The sequence below is a fragment of the Lepidochelys kempii genome, chromosome 10, assembly GCF_965140265.1.
Source record: "Lepidochelys kempii isolate rLepKem1 chromosome 10, rLepKem1.hap2, whole genome shotgun sequence".
NCBI classification, from domain to species: Eukaryota; Metazoa; Chordata; order Testudines; family Cheloniidae; genus Lepidochelys; species Lepidochelys kempii.
In genome coordinates this window covers 78,813,589-78,838,683 of record NC_133265.1, presented here as the reverse complement: position 1 = coordinate 78,838,683, position 25,095 = coordinate 78,813,589, and the positions used below count along the sequence as shown (strand labels likewise).

The following is a 25,095-nucleotide window of genomic DNA, read 5'->3' as shown; positions in this document are numbered from 1 at the left end:
TGGCTGGGGTTGTGTTACAGTGGGTTTCTACAGTATCTCAGTGGGGCCCCAGTCTCAGCTGAGGCCTCTGGATGCCACCATCCTAGAAATTAATACTAATAATTATAAAAGGAACAAAGGGAGAAAATAAATGGAGACAGAATTTGGTGGCAAAATGCAGCGCGAACGACCAGAGAGGCGTTTTTGAGAAGGCTGAAATTCCATGCATAGACTACATTTTCTGACCAGGGTATAATGTCTCTGGCAGGGAATCTCTCCAAGCTCAGAGCCTTCTGTACTGATCAGACTGACCTCTGGGGAGAAGGGTGGGGTATAGGCATGTCACTGTACCACAGTCACCTCTTGAGACAGGGTTCAAAGTGCGATCGAAGGGGGCTTAGCTCCAGCTGAGTGTAAAATGTCAGTGGAGGGTCGAGGGCTTGGTTTGAATGTGTCACTAATAAAAGTGCAGCATGTATTGACATTTTATATGAAGGCAGCCTTGCAGAACGGCACTCGCTCACCTGCAGTGTGTAACTTTGGCGACAGGAGAGTAAAATATGAAGTTTTTCGTTCTAGCCGTCATCATGGGAAGGGAGGAAAAGTAGGTTTCATGGCTGGGCTGGTCAATTTTCATGATAGATTTGCAAGGCTGAATGAAAACTTTCGGCTAAACCTGACAGAGTGGTTTAAATAATGATGAATACGTTCATGTCTTTCACCATTCCATGCCAGTCACCTTGCCCCTTCAATGCCCTTGTTTCTCCACAAATCAGTTCCATCAATTCCTGACCCTGAGGCCCTGAAAAATGGCATTGTGGTAAAATGGTGAGCGATGCTGTGCAGGCTTCAGCCCTGGATCCTACCTCAGGGCCAGATTTTGAAACCCTGACATACCCTGAGGAGTATTGTACTTAATGACTAGTCCTGCTGATTTCAATGGGACTCCTAGCAAAATCCGGTACTACCCCACAGAGGAACAGTTCTTACGTGGCTGTTTCTCCAGCGAACTCCCACTGCGTTTGCTTTGTCTCGTGATTCCTTGTTTCACCATGCAGCCAGCAGAAATCAACGCCCAAAGGGGGGGCCTTAAAGTGTGCTTGGATCCCATTGTATTGTGTGGGTCCTGTTAGAAACATTTTGGCCTAGGGCTCAGTGCTTCTGTAGCTGGGCTGCGCCATCGTCCTCCATATTGCCGGGGAAAAGTAGATTGTACGTTAGAGGGCAAATGCACAGGTGCCAGGGCCAGGAACCCTGGTCTGAACCTTGGTTTGCAGGAGCAGAGCCCAGGAGGGCTGGGTGCTTTGAAAGTGGACGTTTTCAAAGACTCTTCTCGGAGATGCACAGTAAATTTGGGGAGTTCAAAATACCAAGGTGACTGGCTCTGCGGTATGTTAAATGTTAACATTCCCTATCCCCAGGAGCAGTAAATCCTCTGTGGAGTCTGGCCTGGGGTGTCTGGAGCCCGATCTCAAGCGTCTCCAAAGTTGAGGTGCTCGGATCCAGGGTTTTCGTTCAATGCACTATTGAGCTAGCTAGAGAGGCCCTGTTCATGCTGCCTAGCACTTGCTTTTTTCCTCTGGTCCAGGGGAACAAGATTCCTCATTTCCCCTCTCACCACCCACCTCTTTCACCCTTCAGTGTGCTGCTTTGCAGTCCTGGTCTCTGCTGAGGAGGGCTGGAAGCTGCTGCTTCTGGAGCCTGCCATCACAGCTCCCAAGAGGGTGGTAGAGAGCAACACCGAGTTAGCGCTCCTTCTCCCTACCGTTCCAGAGGCTAAGCACGCTGCTCCTGCTGCCCTCCCAGTCTCTGCTGGCCCTGGGAATGGCCTGCCGTGGAGCCAAGCTCAGATCCCCTTGCAAGGAGCTGCCACTTGGTCGCTGGGCCTGGCAGTTCTGATGTGTCTTACACACATGCTGTGTTGTGTTTTGTGCTGCGTGGGGGTGGCGCTGCACCGCTTAGCGGTAACGTTTGGTCAGGCCCATCCACATCCTACGGGGAGGGTCCTCGTGGGGACGTTCTCAGCCTGGCTTTGCTGGTGCCCTGAGCCGGGAGGCTGATGGGACTGGAACAGATCCAGTTCTCAGTGGTCAGTTCTGAAAACATTCATGTGCATCGACGTGGACGCTCTAAGCGGCTAAATAGCTGAGGGTACAGAATAGCAGCCAGTTACCGGCCTTGTGACAGGACAGAGTGAGGGGACCCCACTGATTGGTCTGTGTCCACCCATGCTCCATCTCCTCTGTGTATGAAAGAGCAGGATCTCTTGCAATAGCTGTGATGGGCAAAGCTTCCCTTTGTAGGCTGCTGAGTGAGCGTGTCGTACCACAGGTGTGTCCTCGGTTCACGTACCATGGGTAGCAGCAAAGCACCCTGCCACAGGCTGCCCAGCCAGTGTGTCCCAGCTCTGCTCTGGCTGGGCCATCTTTCGAAGGAGGGGTTCACCGTTCAGCCCTTGGCCTGTCTTCTGAGACTGCCAGCAAAGGTGCCAGACTTAGGGGAGTAATTCAGAACGGCCCTCAAAGTACCAGACTGATGCCACCAGCTGCTCTTGGCTGACTTAGGGCCTGGTCCAGTGCCCTTTGAAGTCAGTGAAAAGAGGCTCTTAAAAGTTAGAGCTTGATAACCCGTTATAGCCCCCCTGTGCCATCCAGTCTTCCTGTACTTAGTTTATGGTGGAGAGGATCCTTCACTCTACCTAGGCCTAGATTTAGGACAGCATTTAAGCACGTGTTTAACTTTGACAGGAATTTGGCTTCAGTGGGATTTAAGCACATGCTGAATAGGGATGTTTTTGTGAATGGAGGGCTAGTGATTCATGGGAGTGAAGGAAGCAACCTCACTATTGCTTGTGTTAAATAGTGAACATAATCCTCCTGGATACATTGTACTCAATAACTACAGGCGTGGAGATCAAAATCCCTGCTCACTGTTCATCCACTGCTGTGTATTTTACCAGATGTAATAACTTAGCCCTGAACAAAACCTACCCCTGGCCCCATCGATAACAGTGGTGATCAACAAAAAAAGAACGCAGCCTGAAGTGGATAAAAACTGTTCCGGGGTATTTACTCAGACTTTCCATTGAGTAATGTGTGCAAGCAGTTGCTACTGTGTGTGAAGACAGGATATAAATCCGGGGCAGATCTGCATATTACCATCGCTCCGGTGGACTACCTGAGGATCTGCCCCCAGGTGTGTGGTTAATAAGTGGAAAGGAGCGAGGTGTTGTTTTTTGTTTAAATTAAGTGGATTGTTTTTACTGCTGTTCTGTGAAAACAGCGGTCTCTCTCTCCCTTCTCCCTACCCTTTGGCCTTTACAGGAATGTGGGGTCTGGCAGGCTTTATCGAGAGCTAAAAATTATTTGGCCCTGTCTGTACTCGTGGCAAAACCATTTTTCACACCAACTGAGAAGAGTTAAGGATGGGATCCATTGTTAACACCTGTTGTCAATGACAGGTTGTTTTCCTAGTGTAGACAGGACTAGTGTGTAAAGTGTGCTTGGATCCCTGTGCATTGTATGTGTTGTATTTTAAACGTCATGGCCCCGCTTCAGCATCATATTTCAGTATGTGCTTAAGTCCTGTTGCAGTCAATGGACACTACGTACAGTGGGTGGGGGGCAGTGTGTCCTGATGGACAGAGCACTGGACTGGGACCCAGGAGACCTGGGTTCTGCCACTGAGCTGCTGGGTGACCTTGGGCAAGGCATTTCCCATCCCCGTGCCTTGGTTTCCCCATCTGTAAAATGGGGCTAATGATCCTAAGCTCGTTTGTAAAGCAGATTGAGATCTATTGATGAAAAGTGCTATGTGTGAGCTGGGTATTAGTATTATCATGAGATGTTGTTGATTATTTTGTGCTGTTGGGATAGACGTAAGCAAATACTTCAATGTATGGCTGAACTAGAGCCTTAACTGATCACTTCTGTTTCAAACTCTTCCAAGAAAACAATGGGTTTCTTAAAATTTGTTTTACATGCAAAGAAAATTCCCCCTGGAAAATTTATGAGGATGGTGCTAACCCTGTCCTCAGTTAAGAGTGTTTAAATGTTCAATAGGTTATTCATATAATTCATAGCCTCCATGCTTAGGGGTTGGGTTTTTCTTTTGCTATTTTGTGCTGTGATGGGGCTTAACTCCCATTGTCTGCAAGGTAAAGGATAAAACCCCAGTTAAACATGCTCCGCTCCTGGGGGGCGCTGATTAGCTAATTGCCTCCTGGCCAGAAGAGGCAGAGTTAGGCCTTATAAATAGACTGAGGGGATGTCTGTCTACATGGCAATTACAGACCCACAGCTGGTCCGTGCTGACGAACTCGGGTTCGGGCTAAGGGGCTGTTTAATTGTGGTGTAGAGGTGCAGGCTTGGGCTGGAGCCTTGGCTCTGGGACCCTCCCACCTCACAGGCTCTAGTGGGTTTTTAAGTGCAGTGTAGACACACCTTGAGGGAGCTCAGTTGTGGAGGGAAGACCCAGGAAAGAGGAGTTAGGGAGTTTTCGCCTCTCCTTCTGGAAAGTCCTGGGTCGGCAGACTAAAGAAGGCCACCAGGACAGAATTGGTTCCTGTGGCGGGCCATGAAAAAAGGGGCAAGCTCCAGGGAGAGACTGTGGAGAAGGCAGGACTCTCCTATGGAGGGAAACTTAAATGGAACATAGTAGGCTCCTGTAGGCGGGAACCCTAAGACAGGGTTTGTAAGCAGAGAAGAGAAAACTTCAGTAGCCCAGGAAGGCAGAAGAATTGTTCAGTTTAGTTCGGGCTTATCTGTGATGTCCCAGGAGCAAAGCCATCCCTTTGGTAGGGCGAATTGGGGCGACCGCTCCAGGCCCCGTGCTTTGGGGGGCCCCGCGGGCCGGTGCGATTGGCCAGTACGGTTGGTCCCGGAAGAGATGAATCTGTCACTTCCACCCCGGACCCCATACTCCCTAGAGACGGCCCTGCCCAGGAGGGAGGGGTCTGAACTTAGGTGACTTGGCCAGAGGGCAGGGCCAGGGGCAGGCGGCCTGCAGGAGGAGCTGGAGAACAAGAGAGTAGCAACATCCCACACTGACAGAAGGGGGCGCTCCAAGGGTGAGTGAGCACTGCTGCATGTTCATGTCTGTTAAAAAAAAATTAATGATATTTGCACACAAAAACAGGTGAAACCCGATATTTTAAAAGGCCTACTTGTGCAATACACACATTTTGCCCTTTGGACCTTTCATTTTTAGCATGAATATGGTCTAAAAATATAGTAAAATAAAAATCATATCACACTTTAAACTGGTTCCGGGATCAGAAACACAAAAGTTGTCTTATTTTTGTAAAAAGTTGTAAACTACAAACCAATAGACGTGCGGATGATTTTGTAAATCATGATTTTTTTTGACTGACATCCTTTCTCATGCTTCAACCTCAATTAAGTGTGTGTGTGTGTGTGTGTGTGTGTGTGTGAGAGAGAGAGAGGGAGGGAGGAAGGGAAGGAGGGAGAGAAAGTCAGTGGGGCAGTTTTCAGTTATCTATGCAGTAGCAACTAATAATTAAAAAGAAAAGAACCTCACCACCGCATTTCTATTTCCAGGGGTTAGGAGAATCAGTTTCTTCAGTGACAATTCTTGTTTTTGGGGGGAGTAATAAATCAGTCTAATAAATAATTTCACACTAATGTTAAAGGATCACTCGTGGCAGGTAGAAGTTGAACCTGCTGAGTACAATTTTATGCTTGGCAGAGCAACAGAATTCAATGTTTTCTAGCTTAGACCTTTGCTGTGCATTTTGGTGCTACAGTCCTTTGTGTTCTAGGATGGCACAGAGCATTTGTAAGGCAGGATAGGTTTAATGTCATAGGCAGTTTAATGGAGATGCATTTAAAACAAATTCTAACTCTTCGGGTTGAGGAGAATAAAAGCTTTCCACAGCCTATTAAGGATGCCTGCATGTTGTGTTCGAAAGTCCATTGTGTGACTAAGACATTTTACAGGTGCATTATTTAATAGCCTGGCCAACTGTATATACCAGTGCACATTTCTGTGGCCTTGATCTTGCAGTTCTTTGTGCGATGCAGGACACTGAGCAGAAAATAGCTGTGATCCGGAGCACTAGTCTTGCGCCATTGAACTCAGTGGGAGTTTTGCCATGCATTTTAGTGTCCATTCAGATCTGCCCTGGTGCCCGATCCTTCTCCCACTAATCATGGGTGAAAGAGAAGCAAGAGCAGAAGCAGGTCTCAAGCCCCTTACTCTAAGAAGCAAAACTTGACAAAGGGAGCTGGGCTTGGGTGTGTGTTAGGAGGGAAGCTCACCTCTCTTCATTGTGACAAGGCATTTAGGTACATGCGCTCCTCTGTGGCCTCACTCCTGCTAAAGTAGGCCTCGCAGCAAATCAGCTCCTTGGTGAGAGGCAGAACAGCCTTGTGGGTAAAGCACTGGATTGGCGCTCAGCAGGCAGGTTTCAGCTCCTGGCTCTGCAACGCTCCCTGTGTGACCTTGGGCCAGTCCCTTCACCTTTCAGTGCCTCAGGTCTCCATCTGTGCAATGGCACTGATAATACTCCCTTAGCTTATAAACTCTTCAGGGCAGAGACTGTGTTTCACTATGTGTCCATGCAGTACCTAGCCCAGCAGGGCCTGACCTTGGGTGTGGCCTCCAGGTGCTCATGTAACATCAATTAATGCACAAGTGGGTCCTCCTGCTTTACACTCATGTATGCAACACTTGTGCTGGGCAGAGCTGAATGGGTCAAATTCAACCTTCTCTGCACAAATTTTGGGGCTCATCCAAAAACAAGCTGGGTTTCAGACTTGGTTGGCGGTCAAGAAAGTATCCTTCTCCCCATTTCTAACGGGATGACTGGAAACCGAAGGGCCATTTAGCAAAGCAGCTGGGCAGGCAGACAAAGGACCTGCTGCTTCTGCCATTCGGTTACATTTACAGCAAAAATGAGGCAGGAGGCCAATTTGCATGTTCAGATGCCTCTGGTAACACACCCAGGCTTGTTAAGGGCATGCCAGCTAGTCGGTTGGAGGACAGTGAGGAATTGCATTTCTCTTGTCCAGCCTAGTTATTTTGTAGTCCCGAGTTTTACCACATAACAGAAGTCTTCCTAGCTTGTACATTCCGTTATTATAGATGTGTGTGTGTGTGAGAAAACATGAATTCTCTTCTATTCTGTCTGAAAATGCGTTTGTTTCTCAGAGCACAAATGTCAGGGCATTAACTCTCTTCTTCTTTTTTCCAGGTTTATCCCGTTTTTTTCAACAGCCAGAGTCTCAGACAGTGGAAGAAAATGGTATGGTCCGATTTGAGTGTCGGATCGAAGGACTGCCCTCCCCTGTCATCACCTGGGAGAAGGATCAAGCGGCTGTTCCTGCAGAGCCCAGGTGAGTGGCTAGTGGTTTTTTTGGGGGTTAATAATAATAATTAATAATAAAAAAATTAAGAGATGAGTGTCTTTTATAAAATCTGGAATTTAAGGAGCGGTGTCAGGGCAGTTTTGGACCTAAAAGTTAGACTTTGTAAGGACAAATCATAGAATCATAGAATATCAGGGTTGGAAGGGACCTCAGGAGGTCATCTAGTCCAACCCCCTGCTCAAAGCAGGACCAATGTTCTCAGAACCAACAGAAATGTATCCATAAAACTTTGAAAAAAGAAAAGAAACTGCCCTCCCCAGAATATGCCCTTCCCCTGCGGTATTTGCTGCATTAGAGCTACTGTATAAGTTGAAATGGATAATTTCATGGAAGTGAAATTGACTAATAATCACACAAATTCAAACAGGATTGTTGAGTGCCAGATGCCCATTCATCAAAGGCTTGTGTGCAATAGTAAACCAACTCTGGACAGTTTGTAAGTATCCTTTTGCCCATTCAGTGTGTTTAATGATTGGCTGGAACTTGGACACTCTGGCAACAGAGAGAAATAGCGAAGGAGACAAACGGCATAAAGAGTGTCAAGGAAATGCAGACATTTGATATTTTGTCAAGTTTTTGGTCCTGCAAAGATTTAAGGACGTGCTTAACGTCCTGCATGGTGAGTAGCCCCATTGACTGCATTGGGTCTACTTGCCATGCATAGAGTTGAGCGTGTGTCTTTGCAGGGTTGGTGCCGAAGGTGGTGTTTTGTAATAAATCCGTGGCCAACTGAGATTGCGTGGCTGTCGCTAAGCTGTGCAGTGTGGGATGTGGTGTTTCACAGGTGGAGCTGAATGCAGAGTTTGGTTCTGAAGACATTTCCAAATTCTCTTTCTCAACCTGTTTCCCTCAGAGATTTAACAAGGGCTTAAAGCTTCTGTCAGTGGATCCTCTGGGACTATCCAGTCAGAACGTGGACTTTCTGTTAGCAAAATACATAAATAATTTTTTTTAAAAATTCCTTCTGCCCTGCTTCTTTGTCTGAAACAAAGTGAGTGTAGTGTGGGAAGGAGAGGAGGACCCCGGGGACTAGTGGCTGATCGGCAGACTTTGTAGATTTCTATGGATCTAATGATGACATTGTCCTTTAGTCCCTTAAAGTTCGGTAGGTTTCATTTTCTGCAGAAAGAGTCATTCCCCCAGAGAGGAAAGTTAACCCACGTGATGAGCAGGGGGAGGAAGGGATTAAAAAAAACCCAACGAGATTCAGAAATGATTTGGGAACAAAGGATGTTTCTGTAAGAATAGCTGTTTATATCCTTGAGGCTGTCATGCGGCGATCTGAAGCTTGTGGGAGGTTGTTGCTTTGTATGAGAAGAAAAATAAGTGTTTTTTTTAAAAAAAAAGGTGGGGTGGGGTTGGGGAGGGAAGCATGCCATAGATAGGGCAATGGCTTTTTAATATGACAGCTCGATGGATGTTGTGAAATTACTTGCTTGGAGATTGCTTTCAACATAGGCGGCTTGAAAATTGCTTTCCTTGTAACAGCCAGACATAATCATTGGCTTCAGATCTTGCTGTTAAATCATGTTTAGCTAATATACTATTTCAGGGAGATTTGCTTTCTGTTGTTGACTTTATACAATCGGCTTTTGAAAGAATTAAGTGTTCCCAAGGACGTGCTGGCCACGGAACGTTTGCTCCGTCCATCAGCCACGCCCCTCGTGCCTAAGGGTCTCAGAATGCTGGGCGAGCTTACCTGTCACAGGTGGCAGCCTTAACCCAGAATCGCTCTGCAATACCAGATTCCAGGCAAGCCTTAAGCTGGCCACTGATTTTTGCAGCTCATCTTTGTGTAGGCATCTGACTGGGCCTTTGGAAGTGTGTACATTTGCGCTCCGACAGATGATGTTGACCTACAATAATCAAGCAGCATATGGAAGTCAGTTTTGATAGACTGAGAGCTGTGCAAACTCAACGTTGACATTGCAGCACTCCAGAAAACAAGACTTGCAGATGCTGGTTCTCTCCAAGAGGCCAATTACACCTTCTTTTGGCAAGGTAAAAGCAGCAAAGAAAATCGTCTGCACGGTATCTCGCTGTGAGAAACAAGTGGGTAAAGCTCCTAGAAACACCCATTGGGAAGTCAGAGCATATCGTCTCACTTGAACTGTAGATGACCATTGGCTCTGTCAACATCATTAGTGCCTATGCACCAACACTCAAATCTAGCCCCAAGGAGAAGGATATATTTTACAATGCTTTGCATCAAGTCATCAAAAGAATACCATCAACTGAGCAACTTTTCCTCCTTGGTGACTTTAATGCAAGAGTAGGTGCAGACAACAACTCATGGCTAGATTGCCTAGGAGATCTGGGCATTGGCAAGATGAATGAGAGCGGCCAACGACTTCTTGAATTCTGTGCCCAAAACCAAATGTGCATTACCAATTCATATTTTACAGGAAAAGGTCGCCACAAAGTGTCATGGCGACATCCACAATCAGGCACTGGCACCAGTTAGCCCTTGTTATTGTCAGGAGAAAAGACCTACCCTTAGTGCAGAACACTTGCACGTTCCGCAGCGCTGATTGTGATGCTGACCACGCCTAGATCATTAGCAATGTGAAGATTACAGCCAAGAAGCTACATAGAGCAAAACCTAGGAGCAAGCCCAAAATCAACACTATTAACACCAAAAACCAGAGGAAATGCCAGGAGTTGGTGAAGGCTTTTGAACTTAGCATGCATGGGAAGTCATTGCCGGAGAAGGCAGAGGAGTTTTGGGAAGATTTAAGATATGATTGCTGTCTATAGATGTAAGCAGTGTCAGGATGAGCTCCACCCTGACATCTGGTGGTGAGGTGTGGCAAGTTGTGGAAAAGAACTTCAGGGGCCGATCTCATTTGCATAGGCACACCCACCACGCCTAGAATGAGACCATAGCTGCCCAAATGGTCACTTTGGCTGCTGTGGGATCCCCAGTGTCTCTGTTATTGGGGCAGGAAGAATAAATTGTTATTACCCTGATTATGGGAACTGTGCTTGGAACTGCACGTGGCCTTTTGTTATGATGGAGGGATTCACCATCAACTAAGTAGCACTCGGTAGGCAAGGGTCATGGGTTCCAAAACTGTGTGAATGGAGAGAGGCTGGGGACAAGTATTAATACTTGGTGGCATGGGCCCCTTGGTGAGGGCCTTACATGCTAATTGCACTTCCTCCTCTCTCCACTGTGGAATATCAGAGCTAATTTTGATTTCATTAGAAGTCTAGTTATAGGCTGCTGAGCTCACTTTGGGCTGACAGTGCACCAGCACTGGGGCTCCCCTATTATAAGCTGAACTCACCTAAGAGCTGAAATCACTGAGTGTTGTGTTAAGTAGTGGGGGAGCCTGAAGATATATTGTGGAGCAGTTTGCGGGATGGCTGGTGAAGCAGTTCGACGCGGCGCAGTGTGTGGATGGCAGGAGCTGCTTGTGGGCCGTGGAGCTGAGTGAAGGAGTTCGTGGGGCGGCTGGCGGAGCGGAGCGCAGCTGAGCGAAGGAGTTCGTGGGGCGGCTGGCGGAGCGGAGCGCAGCTGAGCGAAGGAGTTCGTGGGGCGGCTGGCGGAGCGGAGCGCAGCTGAGCGAAGGAGTTTGTGGGGCGGCTGGCGGAGTGGAGCGCAGCTGAGCGAAGGAGTTTGTGGGGCGGCTGGCGGAGTGGAGCGCCACTATGGGGCGGTCAGCTTCAGATCACGTAAGGTGCCTCTTACCCCTGTCCCATTTCCACCCAGGTTGGGAGGTAAAGCTCCGCAGATAAACTTTCGAACTCTGGGGCTGCCCTGACCAGGGACAGAGACTTTTGGGGCATTGGACTTTTGGGACTTTGGGTGATTTGGGGTTGCTGGACTCAAGAACCAAAGGGAAAAGGGCATGCCCCAATTTGCCTGGGGTGGGTTTTTTTTGCTCATGGGTTGTGTTATGAATCCTGTTGGTGGTGTTTCCCCAACATAATGCCACATTGTTTCTCTCTGTTATTAAAAGACTTTTGCTACACTCAGACTATGTGCTTGCGAGAGGGGAAGTATTGCCTCTTGGAGGCGCCCAGCGTGGTGGTATATATTTGTCCCAGGTCACTGGGTGGGGGCTCGAGCCGGTTTGCATTGTGTTATTGGAATGGATCCCCTAGATATTGAACCCGGCCCTTGTTGCTGCCAACTCTGACGGGCAGAAGGGTTACATAAATATATCAGAAGGATAAATACTGGAGAGGGAGAGGACTTATTTAAGCTCAGTACCAGTGTGGACACAAGAACAAATGGATATAAACTGGTCATTGGGAAGTTTAGACTTGAAATTAGATGAAGGTTTCTAACCATCAGAGGCGTGAACTTTTGGAATAGCTTTCCAAGGGAAGCAGTGGGGGCAAAAGACCTATCTGGCTTTAAGATTAAACTTGATAAGTTTATGGAGGAGATGGTATGATGGATAATATGATTTTGGTAATTAATTGATCTTTAACTATTCATGGTTAATAGGCCCAATGGCCTGTGATGGGATGTTAGATGGGGTGGGATCTGAGTTACTATAGAAAATTATTTCCTGGGTATCTGGCTGGTGAATCTTGCCTGTATGCTCAGGGTTTAGCTGATCACCATATTTGGGGTCGGGAAGGAATTTTCCTCCAGGGCAGATTGGAAGAGGCCCTGGAGGTTTTTCGCCTTCCTCTGTAGCATGGGGCACCGGTCACTTGCTGGAGGATTCTCTGCTCCTTGAAGTCTTTAAACCACTATTTGAGGACTTCAATAGCTCAGACATAGGTGAGAGGTTTTTCGCAGGAGTGGGTGGGTGAGATTCTGTGGCATGCGTTGTGCAGGAGGTCGGACTAGATGATCATAATGGTCCCTTCTGACCTTAATATCTATGAATCTATAACAACAATCCATGAAACAGCTTTAGCTACATTTGGGGGAAAGAGACCATTAAAAAGGGACCGGTTTGAAGAAAATGAAGCGGAACTATTACCTCTCATCAACATTAAGTACAGAGCCTACCTGGAACACAATAAGCCAACAGGGAGCACCAAAGTGAGACTTCGACATGCAGAACCTGAGGTGCAGCGAGCAGGCAGACACTGTGCAGATCATTACTGGATGAGGCTCTGTGAAGAGATACAGACATCATCAGACACAGAAACCCTCCAAGTCCTGCACAATGGCCTGAAGAAAGCTCTAGCTCGGGATCGGCAATCTTTCAAGGAAGGAGAGCCATTTTTTTTTTTACTTGTAGAGTTAGAAGTTATCAGCTAATAAAAAGCCAATGGGAGTACGGAACCGATGCTTGGGGCGGGGGCAGCATGCGGAGCTTCCTGGCCGCCCACGCCTAGGAGCCAGACCTGCTGGCTGCTTCTGGAGTGCAGCGTTGAGCCAGGACAGGTAGGGTCTAGCCTGCCTTAGCTCCGCAGCACCGCCAATCGGACTTTTAACGGCCCGATTGGCGGTCCTGACTGGAGCCGCCAGGGTCCCTTTTCGACCGCGTGTTCTGCTTGAAAACCGGACACCTGGTCACCCTAGAGGAAGTCAGTGGCAAAACTCCGATTGATTTCAGTGGGGCCACGAGTTCACTGGCAGTATGATCTCTGTTTTTATGAAAAGAAAAGGAGGACTCGTGGCACCTTAGAGACTGACAAATTTATTTGAGCATAAGCTTTCGTGAGTTATGGCTCACTTCATCAGATGCATGCAGTTTTCCATGCTGTAGCTCACGAAAGCTTACGCTCAAATCAATTGGTTAGTCTCTAAGGTGCCACAAGTCCACCTTTTCTTTTTGCGGATACAGACTAACACGGCTGCTACTCTGAAATCTGTTTTTATGGAGACTTTACTTTAGTTTTTTATTTCTATCCTAACCTGCAATGAAGGTCATTTGGACAGAAAGGCTATGTCTGCTCTTTGTGTACTAAAAAAAGCATTATGCCATAGTCTCCCTAAAACTCTGAATCATTCGGCAAACTTTGCTACACTGCAGTGGGAAATAAATGCCTACCCCAAATTCTTTTGAAGTCTCTAGTTGATGAGCATGACTGTGGTGAGCGCAAATAGCTGGAAGCTTTGAGATCTGTTGGGAAAGATCAAGTACAAAGACGTCTTTCTCTTGCACGCCTGTGCTTTCCTTGGGAGAGCAGTATGTCACATATCTTGCATTTAGGTTGGAAATACAGTCACTAGTAGTGGCTGTACTTAGAAGCCCTCTCCGTACTTTAGGGCTCTCAAAAATGATTGTGTTAAACATATTGGATAGCTGGTGACCTTGAGGTTTTTCTTTATGCTAAGACCTGGTAACTCTCCCCATGCCCTTCCTGCAGTTAGGACTCCTAAAGGAAACAGTGGCAAGGCTGAGTAATTGAGGGTAGTCTACACAACACATACACACAGATAGATGGATCATACATTGCAGTGTACCATCATGTTTACCTCTATGTGGTACCCCTCCTCCGGTCAGTGTGCCTCTTAGATATGTCTACACTGCAGTCAGAGGTGTGACTGCAGCATGTGTAGACATACCTGACCTAGCTTTGATTCAGCTAGCTCAGATAACAACAGCAGTGAAAGGTTCTGCAGCATGGGCTGTATAATGCTGCCTGGGGGCCCTGGATATGTATTTGAGCAGCTAGCCTCTGATGTAGCCTGTTGTCGTAGACAGACCCTTTGATTGTGAGCTTTTGGGAGCCCGTGTTTAGTTTGTACTGAGCACACTGGGCATGCTACTGAAAACCGGCTGTGAGAGCTAATTGTGTTAAACTTCCTCTGAGGACATTGGTGGGTTTCTGGTTGGTTGTTTTTTTTTTTGTAAACTGGATTTTCCATCTCGACAGGCGGCTCTAGGATCGGAACCCCTCCTCGCAAGGCAGAAAGCGATTACATAATGGATCTCAGCCATATGCTTTTGGAAGTGTGTTTGACTTCTCTATTTGGAACCGGTAGATGCCTTTCCTGGTGTTTGAAATATGCTGATAGTAATTACGCACACTCAGAGCAGATGCGCGATAAAAATAAATTTCATCGCACTGGGGAGCTCTCTTTTGACAGAGAGAGAAATATTTGGCTTAGTGCCGCTGCATTCAGCCAACGAGCCCCCACAGTGTCTCTCTGGATAATGCTGTCCTGTCAAGGGCACACGTGGCCTGGTCCTGCAGCCCTGACTCATGTGAGTGGACACACTGGCTCCAGCAAGATTACTCCTGTCAGTAAGGTCTGCAGGATGGGCCCCGTGGTGACAGCATCACTTCCCTGGCTGAGCTGCCTTAAAATGATCTCTCTTCGAAGCCGCCAGCGTTCACGAGACGGGGGAGCTGATGCCTGAAGATGCAGCTGGCTCAGTGAACAGAGAACCTGTGCCACGTGTCGTGCTAGAAAAAGCTCAATTTCCCATCAGGACTTGCTGGAGTAGAGCATTAGAGCAACGAGACCATGAAACCAGCCTTCTCCTCTCCCTTCCGCCCAGGCAGAATATCTGCTGCCCCTTCCTTACCAATCCGCTTTCAGTGCGTCGATGAAGGCTCATAACCCAGAGCTGCCTGTCAAAGCTCTGCAGCTCTGCTGATGGCATTCTTCAATTAAAACTGGGTCTCATCTATAATTAAAAAGGCTCACGTAGGCTTGGGCCTTGTATTAAGAAATAAAGAAGCTGCCGGGTAGGAATCCAGGCAGAAAATGAAGAACCTGACAGCCAGCTTGTTCTTTGTGCTAATTGCTAATCAGGTGTATGATTCAGTGTAATGCCATATAAGCTGGGTTTTTAATTACAGAGCAATGTATCCATCAATAGTCAGCCACGGTAGCCTGGTTGGTGGGTGGCCAGAGCCGTGCTTCGAGTAGTTGCCAGGCGTGGTCTAGTGACTGGGAGTCAGCAGAGTCAAAAACCGGACACCTGGCAACCCTAGCGTGAGGTAGGTAAGACTTTTATAGCAGTGGTTCTCAATCAGGGGTACACAGAGGTCTTCCAAGGGGTGCATCAACTCATCTAGAGATTTGCCTAGTTTTACAACGGGCTACATAAAAAGCACGAGCAAAGTCAGTACAGACTAAAATTCCATACAGATAATGACTTGTTTATACGGCTCTGTATACTATACACTGAAATGAAAGTACAATATTTATATTCCAATTGATTTATTTTGTAATTGTATGGTAAAAATGAGAACATCAGCATTGTTTCAGTAACAGTGAGCTGTGACAGTTTTGCATTTTTATGCCTGACTTTGTAAGCAAGTGGTTTTTAAGTGAGGTGTAACTTCAGGGTACTCAAGACAAATCAGACTCCTGAAAGGGCTACAATAGTCTGGAAAGGTTGAGAACCACTGCTGTATAGTATTTTACTGAAGGGAGAAACTGAGGCACAGAAAGATTAAAATTACATGCCTGAGGCCAGCCAATGAATCAGTGGTGCAACTGGGAAGAAAACCCCCTACTTCTGACTCCCAGTCGTTCTCTCTAACTGCCAGCGCTGTCTCCCCCGTGGAGTTGTTAAAGCGAGTAGGCGTTGCTTAGTCTGCATTTCCCTTTCTCCTCACCCAGCGTTCTATTACAAACCGAGTCTGCTGATCAAAAGAGCATGACTTCCAGGGCAAACTTCTTTTCATTTTTGGAGCTGTCACGAGGAAGTAGTTCCTTATCGGTATCTTATTTGTACATACGTTGGGTGCATGGTCCCCTGCATTTGGCTTCCATGCAGAAAATGCAGCTTCCTGCTTTGAGATATCAGAAAATCATTTAATGAAGAGTTCGCTTAAAACAAGCGTTCCTGGATCCTTATTCTAGGGCAACTCTCTGAAATCCTGTTTGCGGGAGAAGGTGCTTAGCGGGTCTGACGCTTTGTTCAAACAAAGGCAAATATAGGGGGTTTCACAACTGGGAAGAGCAGAGTGGCTGGTAGGCTATAGGCAAATTAATTCTGTTACCTGTCCGCATGCATAGCCAAATATATTTGTCTGTTACTCATACATGTGTGTCAGATGGCAGGGGAAACGGACTCTTCAGCAGCCTTCTCTGTAGCTGTTACGTCCCTGGTTGCTGGAACTTCCTGTCAAGCCAGGCATTGAGACTTGCCAGTAGAGTAGGTAACGTTGAACTACATTGGTTGTTGGCCTCATTCACTGCCCAGTGGACCCTCAGCTGTGAGTGAGCCCCTGGTGGGGGGAAGTTTGCCTGTAGAGAGGGCTTCTATGCTACCTGCAACCCCACAGCACTGGGGGACCTGGACAGGGAGATCTACAGATGGGGCATGGCCGGCTGAGAAGCTGGCAGGGCTAGGGTACTGCTGCCTGGAAGATGTACTGAATCACTGCCCTAGGTCATGACTCTGGCACTGTGGGCCTGATCCTGCGAGGTGCTGAGCACCTTCAAATCCAGATCAATGGGAGTTGGAGGGTGCTTAGCGTCTTGCAGGACTGGGCCCTGTTTGAGCGCACACAGCACTGACTAAGCTCACTGTAAAGCCAGAGGAGGGGTTCTCTGGGGGCAGTTTTTCCAACAGTTCCGGGTGGGAATCTGCAGAGGAAATCCCCAGGACTTCGCAGGAGCCACATCTCAATGAGGTGGGACTCAAAAGCCCTTTGACCCCAGAGAAGAGCTTCTGCTGCAGATCATAAGAGCTAAAGAATCCACTTGCAATGCATAACTACAGCCTCACTGAACTTGCCGACTTATATACATACCCTTATAGGTTAATAGATGGCATTCTTCCTACTATCTACGTACATATGCAGACACACACTCATTTATGTGTGTGTGTGGGTGCATATATTTTTTTAATATAGAATGTTTTCTGCAGCAGAGACCTGTATGCTTAATCTGAAGAAGGCAGCAGTTTTATTGTTGCGTTGAACCATTGCTATTAATGGGTTGTACATTTTGCTGTATTTAAAACTCTCCTATTGGGAGGTTAAAGAGTATGTCGCCCACTCTTCTCTGCCGAGGCTTTGGCGATGTGCACATAATACGTTTTCAAGTACAAGGAAGGAATGAAAATAGCTGCATTCCAACGGCTAGGGCATGAATCGTGTTCGCTGTGAAAAGCAAATCTCATGCTCTTTATTTTCCTTATTCAGGTTTATAACTCTTCCCAATGGCATCCTCCAAATCGTAGATGTGCAGGAAAGCGACGCTGGGGCTTATCACTGCGTAGCGACCAACGCAGCACGGAAACGCTACAGTAACGATGCTATTCTTAGCGTCTTAAAAGGTAAGGCCCAACAGGGCATTTGTATGGCTGTGTAAAACTGAGCTGAGGATTCTTTCTCATAAATAGTGAAGCTGCCATGAAATGCTGATGATGGTATTCTCCCTGTGGGTGTGATTTCAATTGTGGGATAGTTGGACTGTTTCTAGGGGTGCCGTGGACAATTTAAAATGAACTGTATTTATAATGATAGGGTATCTTTGCATCCGTTACTTACAGGTGCTGCACTGACTTGTACAGCTTGTTCATGTGTTGTACTCTATGGGCAAAATTCTGATTTGTGGCAGTGTTTTTACCTAAGAAGCTAGTCACAGCTGCCGTACGTGGTCCTGGGCACCCTAAAACCCCTGGAGCTGCCCCGTGTAGATTCTCTGTGTGTCCTCTGTGCATTGAGCCGTAGAAGGGTCCCTGGTGCAGTGTGGGTATCTGGCATCAGTGCATCCTTGGCCTGGGATTTTCAAAGGTGCCACATCCAAATCCCACACTTTGGTTCCTTTGACTGGCCCAGCCTGAGTCTCTTTGCACCCTCCCTCATTAGGGTTGTGTGTGCCGTATGAATGAGTAATCTGCATGGGCAGCTGAACAGGGGCTGCACAGGGGTCACTGTGTGACCAGGACACGGGTGCAAGCCAGTGTAGGGGTATTTCGTGCCACTTTCTGGAGGTGAGAGTGAAAGGGTCCAGATAGGTCTGATCCCTGCACTGCTTCACACCCTGTTCGTTTTGTGACTGTTGCTGGCTCTGTCAGAGAGAAGGGCAGTCAGAACCATGACTTTCTCCCAGGCCTGCAGGTTTGTCTCTGGTGCAGTGTTTTGTAGACATGTTTGTTGGAAGGTTCACATTCCAGTTCTGTGCATGTTTCCTGACTGGAGGGAACAGAAGCCTCTCTCAGAACTGAAAAGAGGAGGGGGGCGGGATCAGGGGAAGCAAATTTAGCTTCTTCTGTGTAATAGAGTCTGCTGGGTTGATTTCTCTGTTGTGTATGCCATTCCCGTGATAACTTGGTAACACCTTATTAGGGATCCAAGATGTTCCATTGGACCAGGATCTCTCAGTCTCTCAGATAATTCAGGCCTTCATATACCACTCGTCACTGTGCTATCTGAGACATATACATGTAATATCCCACCATTTCTGACCAATGTAAAACCCATTTTGGGGGTGGGTGGAGGCCAGTTTTCTTCTCCCAACCAGACATTGTCAGACAGGCTGTTGTGGCCAGGGGTTCAAAACTCGTGTGAGATGAAGATTTTAAAGATTTGTTGGTTAGTCACCTTGTTTAGAAAATGGAATTGAGTTGTCTGGGAAAATAGCAGGCTTGTTTTCCTTTTGTAAGTTTGGTTTCTGGATTCCATTTCTTTTTTCCCTCTGGTTGTTTTTCTTGATGGGAAGGAACTGCAGTGGACTGTTTTAATTGGAGACCTCTTGAGCCACTAGAGTCTTGGGAGCAACACCGAGGAGATTTCCCTCCTTATCAAAACTTGGCAACATACAGAGTTTTTCATGGGGCTCAGAGATGGATTCAACTTTAATCAAAGCCCATTCAGTAATCCCATTTTCAAGCATTGTCATATTAAGGAGGAGTTTCAGATGTATGCATTCCTTCTGACCACTCCTAAAGAGGAGATACCTCCCTCCTTAGGAATTCAGTTGTAATAACTTTAGGTCCCTGGAATTCAGCCTGGATGACTTCAGGTCAGGAATAAACAGCAGATGAGCCTCTTAAAGACCATGGTCTAGTTCCCACGCAATGTGCAATAGGCCTGAGATACAAGAACATTGCATTGGTGCTTCTGGGTCTGGATAAGCAACAAGAGACTAGAAATAGAGAAAAGATTGCACCAGATGAGAATTCTGCCTAAACCGGACATTCTCCAAAGCTTTCTATGGAACCCGTTTTGCTCTTTGGGGACGTCTCTTGCACGAGGAGGGTAAATGTGGCACTCCGAGGCATTTAAAAGCTTTGGTCATGTCCATGCTCAGCTGCTGGTGTTGGGCAAGGTGCAGAACAAATTACATCCTTTCAAAGAAGCCTTTCCTGTGTTTTCAAAAGTGACCCCATGTCTTCCATGCATAATCATCCAAGTTCATGGATGGAGCTGCCTTAGAATCTGTCCAGGTCTCTTCTGATCTATTGACACTGCCTGCAGCTTGGCCCTGGAGATCCCAGACTCTGCAGAGCAGGGATTGACCTGCTCAGAGAAGCTGCAAAGCACGCTAAGCCATGTGGCAGCTGGAATCTCCAGCGTGGCATGGGCTGGGCTGGCAGGCAGAGGCAATGTGCTTGCTGTAAGAGGGGGCCTCTCCATTTGACCTCAGACCAGTGGCACCTGCTGATGCTGGGGGTGCAATCAGCCCCGTGGCTCTGCCAGTGGCAGTGGCCTGCAGAAGGGCAGCAGGAGGTTACTCTTCCAGCAGCGTTGGGTGAGAGGATCTCTGGAAGGCTGGGGGGGCAGGGGGACGGGTTCGGGGGGTGGTAGAGTAGGACTCCCTACCCCCGATTAAAGTACTGGATCTCTGCTCTGGTCCATGCCTCTGTTGTTCATGAAACAGTTCAGAAAAGTTGAGAGGGGGATAGGAGAAGGCTTAATTCGCAGGATTCCCCCGGGGAAGGGGCAGAAGCGACATGACTCGTTCCGTGAATGTTTGCTGATGGATAATAACGATAATGAGCAGAACACTTGGCAGTCCTCAGTGAGGAACTTGAAATCACTTCCCAGCCATCAGTTAGTGAACCCTCCCTGCACCCAAAGGAGGTAAGGAAGTATTATGATTTGTATTTTAGTAGCACCTACTACAGTCTAAATAGGCAACAAACAAAGGGTGGGAGGCACAGAGAAGGACGGTTACGTACCCGAGGCCACACAACCTGGTCCATGGCAGAGCCAGAATTAGAAGCCAGGTCTCCTGACTCCCAGATCCACAGCCTGTTCGCTAGACCTTGCTTCCTCCTGCTTGTTATACCCACTGGACAGTCTGAGGCACAGAATTGTTAGAGGAGCAGCTCAAGGATCAGCCAAAGAGCCAGGTACATACGCAGGGTGCTCAGTCCTCCATCTGCAGGGCAAAAATCCCTTGCCAGCTCCGAGATCCTTCCATGGCCCTTTTTGTCTTCATTTAGAAGTGTCTCGCTTGTTCCTCTGCCGCTCATGTGTTTTCACATAGATGCCTTTGCTGTTCATCCATCAGCAGGGAGTGTAATTAACTGTGGAGTCCAAGAATACACCTTTGATCAATGAATTGCGTTGTGGAGATAATCTGTGTTGAACTTACAGAGAATTCTTGAGCAGTCCTACACTCTGTATCTAATTACCAGCCCCTGCCAGATCCTGTGCGTTCCTAATGAAACACAAGGTAACAGGGGAGCTCGGGCATCAGGCGCTTCTGCATGCCAGAGACAGCTCCCCTCTTTGGCCTGATGTGTTATTGATAAGTAATATCGATCAAGCCACATTTTGGATAACCTCTCCCCTTCACTGCAATTCGTCCTGTTCTCTGCAGAATTATATCTTGTAACTTTAAGACGTTTACTTTGCTTTTCAAATTGAAAGTAATCAAAGAGGTTAAAAGGGGAGCATTGCTTCTGCCACGCAAAGGGGTCTGAGCAGATTTCTGGTTTGATTTCTCCCTCCCCCACGTCCCCTCACTCCACTTCTGAAGCATTAAGCTGCCCGCTGATTTGACAAAGGAATACTCTTGGTTGACATTTTCATTGGATTTAGCTAATAGTGATGAAAATCATGTCTTTGGCAAATCTCTGGAGATTTTTATAATTGGGAAAAGGATATGTGAGTCAGGTGGAAGGCAGCGGAACCTGCTGCGAGCGACAAACTCCTCTGTGGGTGACTCACGCTTTGTTGATAGTTTTTTCAAGTGATCTCCATACGATGCATGTTATTTTAGACATCTTGATCATTCCGGCAGGTGGCTTATTCTGTCCCTGGCGACCTGGTTTTCATCTATAAATGGTGGCACATGCAAACAGGTATTTTAAAAAAAACACATTTGCTTAAAAACAACATCCCTCCCCCAAAAAAACCCAACAACAACAACAAAAACCAAAAACACTATTTAGTGCCGGTAAAAGGTGCCTGACTGAAATCCTAAAAGAAAAGGAGTACTTGTGGCACCTTAGAGACTAACCAATTTATTTGAGCATGAGCTTTCGTGAGCTACAGCATCCGATGAAGTGAGCTGTAGCTCACGAAAGCTTATGCTCAGATAAATTGGTTAGTCTCTAAGGTGCCACAAGTCCTCCTTTTCTTTTTGCGAATACAGACTAACATGGCTGCTACTCTGAAACCTGATTGAAATCCTGGAGACCAAGCTTTGTGGGGGCCTCTGGCATCAGTTTACCTTGATCCATCCTGTTCTCAGCCTGTGGACACAACAGTCTACTCTCCAGAGGGGTGTAATAGTTTGGTCTAATTCTGGTTGTGGCGCATGGTGTGGGGGTGGCTGGGGGGCGGTTAGTGGCTTGTGATGTGCAGGAGGTCAGACTAGATGGTTGTGGTCCCTTCTGGCCTTAAACTCCATGACAAGCTCCTCTGTTTATCCACACAGTGCAGGGAAGCAGCAGCTAAACATTCCATCACTCCCCTACCAGGGTGTAAGGAATCATTGACTCGAGAGTGGGGAGTCCAGCCTCTCTTCTGTCCTTGGCCTCCGTTGGCTGCTAATAAAAGCACCAGTTCCGTGGATGGTGATCTAGGACCTGGTGATGGTGCGGATCGTGGTGGAAATGTTTCCACCAGGCACTAAATTGCAAGCTACCAACCTGTTGCACGCAGGCTAGGGGACGGGGTCGCTGCCAAATGGAGCTGGATTTGAATGAGCAGATAGTAGTGAAGGAAAGGGCCTGTTTCCCCTCAGCCATCCACCCTCTCTGGCCAATCCTGTTTTTCTGATCCAGATACAGTACCCGGGATATTGTTACATTTTCCTGGTTAAGTCAATGTCTTTGCTGAGCTGAGAGAGTGATTATCTTAGCACTGTTCTGCATCCAAATTATTTGCATGAGCTAAAAACCAAGCTGCTGTCCTTTCCCTCGACGGAAGGTGTCGCAACCCTGGGAAAGACCCGCTGTGTCTCTGCGACTGGGTGTGTGCTGGGATCAGATTAATAGCGGGATAGATAGCAACTGTGGCAGGCAGTGCTGGGTGTGCTGCAGATGTTCAGGTCTGCACAGCCGTCACGGTGTAAATTTCCAGACATTCCTTCGGGAACAGCAGTTCAAGCAAGAATGAGGATACTAGAATTTAGGGCAGGATCCAGTCATGCAGCCCTGAAACCGAGCTGTGTCCTTATGCTGCAGAAATAGAAACAGAAGGATACGTTTGATTTTCCCTTTCTCTCTGTTGCTTCCCCAGCATACTTGGCTCAGTGGCCTGAGTGCAAAACACATCTGCCAGCCCTGTCCCTGAACCCCCTCATCTGTACAGATGGGGAACGAGTCCTGGATCCCCACTTTTGCTTTCTGCCGGAAATGGCATTGAGAACTCGTCATGGAACACTTTGCCATACTCTGTGTTAATTCCCCCTTCCTCAGCTTCCTACAGGAGAGCTTTATGGGGTTGTGTTTCAGTTTTTGTAACTTTTTTTTCGCCCTGCGCCAGGGCACAGGCAGGGGTGCTGAAACAATTTTTATAGTGGGGGTGCTGAGAGCCATTGAACCTAACTGTAAACTCTGGATATAATGGAAACCACTTGAAGTGGGATAATTTAGTTGGTGTTGGTCCTGCTTTGAGCAGGGGGTTGGACCAGATGACCTCCTGAGGTCTCTTCCAACCCTAATCTTCTATGATTCTAAGTTGGGTTTGCTGCAGCCCTCCTGCACCCCTAGTTCCAGCACCTATGGGCACAGAGATTTGCTCCAAAGCCCGTTCATGAGGGGTGGGTCCATCCCACTTTCTCACCATAGAGCATGTGAACTGCTCTAAGCTGCTCCTGATTAGAGGATGAGGGGCCCATTGGCTTGCTTCATAACCACGTTGAAAAGGAACAACCAGCAGAAGGAGGGGAGATGAAGCATAGTGGGGCACACTGCCTAAAAGCCTCACGATGCCTACTCACTACAGGGCACAGGAATCGAGTAGCAGCTCTTTCAGTAGTTGGTGAGCCCTTTAGAAGCACTCACCATATGCCGTGTTTTAGCTGGCAGAACCCAACCAAAGCAGCAGTGTATACAAGTAGCCAGGCCTCACATGCCGTGTATATGCAGCAATCGTGGCTAATCGGACCCCGCTATGTCGTTCTTTTTATTACATTTGTTGTGTCTTTTGCTCTTTACACAGTGATAGACTAGAATCTCAAAGCACCATAGAACTGAGCAAAACCTAAGATCTATGAGGACATCCACATTTTAGAGGAGCTTCTCTAGTGCTAGTACATTGGGCTAGGAACAAGGCAACGTGGGTTCTGTTCCTAGTTCTGACACTGACCTACTGGCTGACCACAGGCAAGTCACTTTACCTCCATGTGTCTGTTTCCCCTCCCACTGTCTATTTAACATGTAAGTTCTTGTGGTCAGGTCCTGTCACTCATGTGTTGGTACCGCACCCAGCAGAGCAGGGCCTGGAGTTTGGCGGCGGGGGGGAAGACGATCTAGCTGTGCTGCATTACCAATAAAAAAATAACAGGCCAAATATCTACCAGCGTAGGGTACAGCCTGTCTTCAAGTACTTCGTCCAGTTTAGATTTTAAATGTCCCAAGCAGTGGCGTTTCCACCACTCCTTTTGAAAGACTATTCCGCAATCTAATAGATATTGTCCATTTTTCTTGATATTCGGTTCAAATTCTCCTTTCCTTAAGTTCGTCCCATTCTTTCTAGTTATACATTGTTTGGCCACCACAACCAATTCCTCTCCCACCTTGGTGTTTATGCCCTTCAGGTATTTGTGGATGCTTTTGTTCCTATAGCCTCGGAAGAGTCTGTTTGGGGGAAAGTTAGAGATAACAGCAATTTAAATTTCTAATAGAGTTTGGACTGGGCTGGGGAAAGTACAAAAAATTAAGGAAAGAAAGGCAATCCATTTGGAGATTTTTCCCCCCCACGCCCTTTTGTCCCTTTCGTAATGAACCATTTATTTCTAGTTATCCCAGTGTTCGTGGTCAGGATAATCTAGTGGGTAGAGCACAAGTCTGGGCATCAGGAAACCTGGGTCCTCATCCCACTTCTGCCAATGACTCTGTGCCACATTGGCAGAGTCACTTGCTGTTCCTGTGCCTCAAATTCTGCAGGAGTATAATGACGCTAATGATTCTTAGTCACCTTTTAAATGTACTTAGAGATCTACAGTAGGAACGTGCTGTATAATTATTCAAGATTACAACTATTACAATATTTGGAATATGAATGATAAGGATGTGGGGCAACCTGTACATAAATACATTAGGCGCACAGTGCAGTCTGAGTGTGGAGTTAGGTGTCAGATTTGTGAGTGTAATTGCCGTCACTGGTAAGCACAACCAGCTAACGTTGCGTTGCTTCTAATTGGCTGTTTGTATGTGCAGAGTCCTGATTGGCGTGCATAGCTGCAGACATTTGGTGGATGAGTTTGTTTGAACAT

General features: G+C 47.3%; 1 protein-coding gene across 5 annotated transcripts in view; it reads left to right on the top strand.

Annotated features, from left to right (window-relative positions):
• IGDCC4 (immunoglobulin superfamily DCC subclass member 4) overlaps positions 1-25,095 on the top strand; it is a 187,392-nt gene that overhangs the window by 73,152 nt on the left and 89,145 nt on the right. For all 5 annotated transcript variants that reach the window (XM_073304341.1, XM_073304340.1, XM_073304343.1 and 2 more), the window contains 2 exons: positions 7,193-7,334; positions 17,397-17,530. In XM_073304341.1, the coding sequence (XP_073160442.1) occupies positions 7,193-7,334; positions 17,397-17,530 (276 nt within the window). The remainder of the gene's footprint in view (positions 1-7,192; positions 7,335-17,396; positions 17,531-25,095) is intronic.